At 42.3% G+C, this 7430-nt stretch overlaps 1 protein-coding gene across 1 annotated transcript; it reads left to right on the plus strand.

Moving 5' to 3' along the window:
* The first annotated feature begins 5769 nt into the window (after nucleotides 1-5769).
* phlda2 (pleckstrin homology-like domain, family A, member 2) lies at nucleotides 5770-6934 on the plus strand. The gene is made up of 2 exons (XM_003440401.5): nucleotides 5770-6447; nucleotides 6593-6934. The coding sequence occupies exon 1, from the start codon at nucleotides 5991-5993 to the stop codon at nucleotides 6405-6407; it is 417 nt and encodes a 138-aa protein (XP_003440449.1). The 5' UTR covers nucleotides 5770-5990; the 3' UTR covers nucleotides 6408-6447; nucleotides 6593-6934.
* Nucleotides 6935-7430: the final 496 nt, after the last annotated feature.

Raw genomic sequence — 7430 nt, forward strand, 5'->3', positions numbered from 1 at the left:
GTTATTGATGGTGTTGCACATTCTCAGTACAGACAAAGATATAATTTGAGACATTTTAATCCTATCTGTGGAACTCTCATTTAACCTTTTGTCCCTCCTACTGGATGATCGTGGATGGTAGTGGTAAATAGTGACTATTAGGTTGCTAAGCTAACATTGTGACATTATACCTTTTGTGACATTCAATCTTCTGAATGGAAATCACCTTACGGGTTTACACAGTAACCCTGCAACTTCAAATACACCCAGTGTTACAAAACCAGCTTTTCAATGGATAACTTATGCATTTGGCAGCAAAAAGGCTTAATCATGTTTGCTCAATCATCAGCAAAAGATCTGAAATATAAAACATAGTGGATATTCAATCTTGTCGTCAAGGCAGACGATCACAAAATGCAGTCAGTGCAGGAAAAATGTAAAGTTCAAAACTCAACCACAGGTCATACCATGATAGGTATTTAGAAGGTCAACTAGAACAGATGAGGAGTTGCGAAAAACACAAAAATGAGTGGCAGTCAAAAAAAAAAATCCAAAAGCTTACAGAGGTTGAGACAAAGCAATAACATCAAATAGAGGTTGCAATCAAACACGAGACATCAAGGAATAAATCTATATGGTCATCACAAGTAGAGGGAGAAAGAAAACACAGAATTTAAGGCAGAAACTTAAGGGGCAATAATGTGTGCAAACCAAATCAAGGATCTGGAAATGAGTGAACACAAAACATGCAAAGTGCCAACCGACAACACTTGCAATCCAGAATCAAGGCCTCCCACACACACTGCACAGAGGACTCATGGGAAACTCTGTTCAGGCAGGCCATCATCCAAAAGGGGCAGAGAGGGGCACACTCTCCTCCCAGAGCGAGACTAAACATGGCTGTGACTAACACATCAGCCTGGGCTTCACAATGCTGCTTTGTGTTTGAGTGTCATATGTGGGCGTCAGGTGATGGAACTATGGAGGAGGTTGACAGCTGTTGGCCAAAATACAACCATTTTTCTCTCTCTTTTTTTTTGTTTGTTTTATTTTGGAGTTTATCTCAGCATGTACTGAGCATGTCCGGTACCTGACTGGCGTGTCTCTCTCAATGTGGGAGGAAAAGCAGAATGGCAGCGTGGGGAGAGGCTCTGATAGAAAAAAGACTCGGCAAGGACACAAACCCAAGCTGACCACAAAGCAAGACCACACAGAATAAAACAAAGAAGCATCAGATACAATGGAGGGGAAAAAACAATGTGAAGGACCAAATTTAATGCAGCTGATTATCAGAAAGCTCTGCACAATCTCTCACATTAAAGGCATAATTACATTTATCTGTGTGTGCTTAAGTTAGATTACAAACAATGGCCATTATAACCAAGCTAATCTGCTTTGCTTTTATTGCATTATCACATTTTTACTTGGTATGTCTGGGAAAGAAAGCCTCACGCCCAGTTACAGCACAGCAACAGGGCTGCACACCTCTGTGGGGATTTGTGAATGGGTTGTCGAATGAATGGCGAGCTAGGTGTGGCACTTGTAACCTGAATCACGCTCCTTAACTTCCGTGCACGGATAAAGCTGTCAGTCAGACGTGGGAAACATGAACAGGTATTAAGTTACATAAGGAATGGAGGTATGGTTGATTTAAATGAATGTAAATTTGTATCCTGCCCCATGCTCGCTTTTGTTTTGGTTTAAACGTTAACGTCTGTGACTGGCTTTTTGTTACTATAAAAACTTCTGCACTGAATAATCCCCTAATATTTCTTGGTATGAGTTAGTTCCAGTTAAAATGGAATTTCCTCACTTGTTCATTATCTTCTCATCCTTTCTCATGCTTTTACACAGATTATGTTACACTGTGGCATTTCCTTGAAAAACAAGCCCAAATTGTTTCTGAAGAACAGAAGTCTTAAAACAAACCAAAGTCGTGTGTCAGATTTAGCACTAGGCCAGAAACCCAAAAGTTATAAATGTTTAACTCTCAAGTCTGGTTCACATATCCGGCTCCCACCACAGATTAGATTCTAGGTTTATCATATAAACTGCAGTGAAGCTGTGCAGGCTTTGAGCGAATGCTAGACTCCTGCTACAAAGAAGGATTGCAGACCTGCATACTTGTCATTCTTCATGGAGTAAAATTGGCAAGAATAAAGGGTTGAACTCTTCAAGTGACTCCTAAGATTGCATCTCATAACACTTATCCATTCATAAGATGTGCATAAAGGAAATGTGGTTATCCTATGCTGCATTGTTCACGCCAGTTTATCTTGAAATATGTTAGCAGGAAATTTAGTGCAACGTGTTTTGCTCCTTTTGGCATTTATGAATCTGATGAATCTTACATTTGCTGGAGTAAAAAGACCAATTAAATTCCTCAACTCGTAACAAATGTCATCTTATTTAAAGGCGCTATAACAGAAAGGAGTCTCTTGCTGTAATAATAAAAGTGGAAGAAAGTGCTGGAGGCTCTTTGCCATGACCCTGTCCAGTTCATAAAGAGAGCGTAAAGTGTACAGACAGCAGCCATGTCTGTTTTTATTGTTCTGCTCGTGCAACATTGTGTTTGACTGCACGCTGCCCTCATCAACCATTTGTTCTTTTTCCCACGCTGCTGAATGCCAGCATAGCCGTGCACACACAGAGAGGGCTTATCAGAACAATGCCTCAAATAGCTCTGGAGTCTCATCAGAAGGGCATGTCACCAAAGAGCAGAAGAGGATGATTATGTGTACATCTATGTGTATGCGAATGTGTATGTATGTGTGTGTGTGTGTGTGTGCGAGCGGCAGGCCAAAGCATCAGCGTGTCGCAGTATGCAGCTGTTACCTGTGGCCTCTGCTGTACTTGTAAGCAGCCGTCCATACTGGTTCCCACTGTTAGGCTGACTATGTATAGTTCCCTATCCGTTGGAGGTTTTCACAAGCTAGCGCACACATGCAATGCATGAACACTCGTTTACCTTTACCGATGTACAAATATATGGAGAAATGTTTAAAAAGGACTTTGTAAACTATCGTTTTCTGTTAACAGGCAAGTGCAAGGAAAGAACATGTCCATCAGATAAACTGGACCAAGCACAGTTTGTCAGATAACTGATAAAACACTTTTTACATCTTCTCTAAACATTTGTTCTTAGTGTTAATAACTGCTAATAGCACCAATAATTGATGCCTGATACATATAGCTTCAGCTCTTGGAAATTCAGATCAAACATGTGCTGATTTATTTTCAGTCCAAATGAATTGCAGCAGGGTTCAGTTAGTCTGTATTTTTTTTTTTTTTTTCATTTCATTGTGTTGTGACTCACAGTAAACCCAGCAGCTTCATGTTCTGACACGACTACCAAACTCTGGGTCTTTCTGGTCCTTCCACCTGCTGTCTTGTCACACCCATGCGCCGGTGGCTACAAGGCTGCATGACACTGAAGTAAACAAGGTTAAAAGATCAATAAACCTAAAGCTCTCTTAACCTTCTTGCCCAGATTATGTGACAAATACCCTCCTCCCTTGTTGTAGTTTTCTCATTATCTGACTTCCTCCCCATTTGTCTCTGGGGGATTTGTTTTGTCTTTGCGGAGACAGCGAGAACCGGAGTTCACTGATTTGAACCTGAGGTTGTCACAACACACCTGCAAAGATCCATCACAAACCTCAGCTCCCTCGAGAAATACTTGTACTTTCCCACAATCTTGAGAAACAAGGAACACAGTGTCACATTTGAGTTTTGCTGGGGCTGGAGCATTGCAGTGGCAGTATGTGGCTTGTTAATTTTGAATGTATTCACTCTTCTCCGCAGTGTGTAATTGTGTGGAGAGTTTATTGCATGGATACCAAACCCACTTTATGTGATGAAAACACTGTGTAGCGCATAAGTATGGTCATATCTGCTTCAATCCTCTTCTTCAAACTTAGTTTAGAGCTTTACAAACTCTACAATAATGCTGCTGAGCATAATTTATTATACCCCAACCCTGCTGTAAAATAAACAGTCATCCTTACACACACAGACTGACACAACACACTCATCCACAAAAAAATCACCCAAACCCCCGGCCCACCTTAGGCAAGCAAACTCTTCCAAAGTAAGCTGCTCCACAGCTCCCTGAGTCACTGCCTGGGCACGCCTGTGAGTCTCCACCACTTTACTTCATCAAACAAAAAGCCCACATATATGTATGTTTCAGAGACATAAAGCAAAGGCCTGGAAACAAAGGAAGAGGCAAAGAAGTGAAGAGGCGTTGGTGAACCTTTTCACTAAACAGAAGCTGGCTAACTCGGTACACGTGTAGTTTTGTTTTCTTTGAGGTCAGAGGATTAAACTGACCACCACATCCTCACATACTCACGCAGGAATTGTAAAAAAAACACTGGATGTTGATCTGTTTGAAATTACTTGCCGTAGTTACATCTTTGGTGCTGTCAGATCTGAATGATCGTGGTGACGTTGATGTGTGAGGCCTTTTTATTTTGGTAGGCTCATGGCCACACAAAGCATTTTTATATCCATATGGTCCCCCGACTATTTACTGCACAACACTGGAGACCCGGTGATGAGGGGTGATGACACATGACATTTTTTATCTTTAGGGGAGATGTTTCCACAATGTCTCTGAGGGAAGACAGATAGAGAAGTCAACACAGAAGAGCCTGAAGTGGGTGCTATAAGCATCTCTTCAGTTATGCACACACGCACACACAGAGATGAATGAACTGAGGTCAGTGTTGTGTTGGTGTGGCTGAAGCCCCAGGGGGACAGGACAGGCTGCGTGGAACAGTCGATGACATCTGCCTCCTTACCATCTCCTCCTGCTGAGTCACACAGGCTCCAAGGGTTCAGGGATACGTATCCAGTGTCTGCGAATATCCGTTTGACATGAACAAACAGGACTGAGTCAATCATGTGACTGGTCGGTTGGTGAAGAAGCACAACTTGGGAGTGGCAGGAGATAAGGTGATAGCCGAGCCGACACACCTTAGCAACGTTATCAAATTGCATCAGTCATGCGGTACAGCTTTCGTTTTTAGTAACTGGCATCCAAAGATGAAACTATCAAAACCATGAATCACCTCCCAAAGCAGGCCCTAGCTAGAGAATGTCTATTTTTAGATCCAAATATAGCGTGCAGTTAGTTTTATGAGCTAATAATAGCACTTTTTGAATATATATATATATTCAGTTAAACTGTGAAAACAGTTAGCCAATTGTCTGTGGGCTAACTCACCAACATTTGATTCAAACTTGTGAGACACTTTTGAGATGATCAAGTTTAACTTAACCACCTCACACTGAATTGCTGTTTCTACATTTAAAGACCACACTTTTTGTTTGATCCTAGAATGTTTTCACTGGTGTCGCTACTGAGGTAAAAATACTTGCTTTTTGTTTTGACATCCACAGACAGGAATAGCAAAGTTTACATGAAGCACGTTTAATCTAAGTAATACTTTTTGAAAACAGTTTCGGGTCATGAAGAGAATAAAGTGCCAGGTCGTCAGGAAAAGGGCTGATTTTTAAATCTCAACAGAGAACTTAACTTCCTCTGAAATTACTGCTGATATTAGAGGTCAGACTTATGCCTGGCCCAGAGTCACTCTGTGTGCACATCTGGTAATAAAAGATTGAATCACGCGGTGCAGACTGGGCAAATACTCAGACTAATCTCCGCAGTAGGATGTGGATTACTAATTAACGTGTTGCCAGTGTAATTAGGTTCACGTTAGGACTTCCTCTTTGCCCCCCCCCCCCGCGCCATCCTGCGCCCCTGCTTCCACCCACACACAGCCTTGAATTACTCCAGCGGCAACTGTTGATGCATTCTCCAACAATCTGACGTCAAGAGGGAAGGGCTGAGGCCAGAGCTACTATAAATGCCCTCTGGTAGCTTGGTTCATTCACAACCACACTCTGGATTACCAAAGCATCTGTAGAGAAGATCCTTCCACAAGCGGCTTGGACGACCCAGTAGGAAAGCAGAGGGTTCACAAACGTGCCAAACATAAACGATGAAAATGTCAGCGGCAGAGATCTGCCAGGTTCTCAAGGAGGGAGAGCTGGAGAAGAGGAGCGACAACCTGCTCCAGTTTTGGAAGAGGAAGACGTGCGTCCTGACCACGGACAGTCTCAACATTTACCCTGACACGCAGAAGCGTTCCAAGGGCAAGGAGCTCAAACTGCAGTCCATCAAGAAAGTAGACTGCGTGGAGCGCACCGGCAAGTTCGTCTATTTCACCATCGTGACCACAGACAATAAAGAGATCGATTTCCGGTGCTCCGGAGAGGAGAACTGCTGGAACGCAGTGATCACCATGGCCCTGATTGATTACCAGAACAGAAAAGCCATCCAGGACTTTAAAACGAGACAGGACAACGAAAGCGCGTCACCGGGACAGCAGGAAAGGCGCATGGCGAGAGCGCCCTGAGCCGCCATGGGAACGCCGGCACTGAACTACTCCTAATATGGTGAGAGACACATTATGAAACATGGCTGCCACAATATATGAATAAAAATATGAGTCATATATGCTAAAAATAAAATCGGCCGCGGTACTAATCAGCAAAAGTATTTTTAAGTTAAAACTAACGGCATGATTTTAATCTCCCACAGTGCCATTGTGGACCATACAGAAATAATATGAGGACCAAAAGGAAGACGAGGTCATCCGGTCCAGAGATGAAGGATTGTTCGGGATTAAGTTCTCGGAGAAACGGGGCAACTGATCTAAAGCGTCACTTTTACAGACCCCACCACACAGGACTGAACTCACGAACTGTCAAAACTATTTCATGTTTGCTCTCCGGGGAGAAATGACTCCTAAAACCACGATGTTAATTTATTTGTTTCCAGAGTATGATGTTACTGGCAAACTGCTCATGTCATTTAAATTATTTCAGTGTGTGTCATCTGTGTATTTATTTGAATAAATATCAGTTTCTTTTTGACATACTTCTACGATCTCATCTGTTGTTTTTTTTCTGTCATTTTTTATCAATGACATTTATTTTGTCACTTGTCTTTAAGATCCATTAATCCATTGGTATTTCATTACAAAACTGTGGAGTCAGTTACAGTATATTTGGCACTCGGGCGCACTTTTCACCGGAAACATTTCTGAGTAAATACCAGACATGCAACCGTAAAAAGGGAGTGGAGGACAGGAAAGTCCCTTTCCTCTTTGCTGTCAGGTGGAATGTGATGCTTTATTGCTGGGCAGGGTTACAGGATTGAGTCATAACCGATAAGCAGAGCTGCACGGGACACTTAAAAGACTAAACTACGTTTGAACATACCTGCTTCTAAGGTGTGGCAGGTTCACAGTTCCCAGTGGGAACCCTTGAGATAGAAACGCAGAAGATGTAAAACTCAACAATTTATTTATTTTAAGTGGTGACTCTTGTGCTTATGTGCTTCACGCTGCTGATCTTTTTAAAATGAAACTAGGGCC

This window comes from Oreochromis niloticus, linkage group LG7 (assembly GCF_001858045.2).
Source record: "Oreochromis niloticus isolate F11D_XX linkage group LG7, O_niloticus_UMD_NMBU, whole genome shotgun sequence".
Taxonomy (NCBI): Eukaryota; Metazoa; Chordata; class Actinopteri; order Cichliformes; family Cichlidae; genus Oreochromis; species Oreochromis niloticus.

Bases quoted from the DNA above. Each gene is read 5' to 3' on its own strand.
- phlda2 (XM_003440401.5), top strand. From the start codon at position 5,991: ATGAAAATGTCAGCGGCAGAGATCTGCCAGGTTCTCAAGGAGGGAGAG.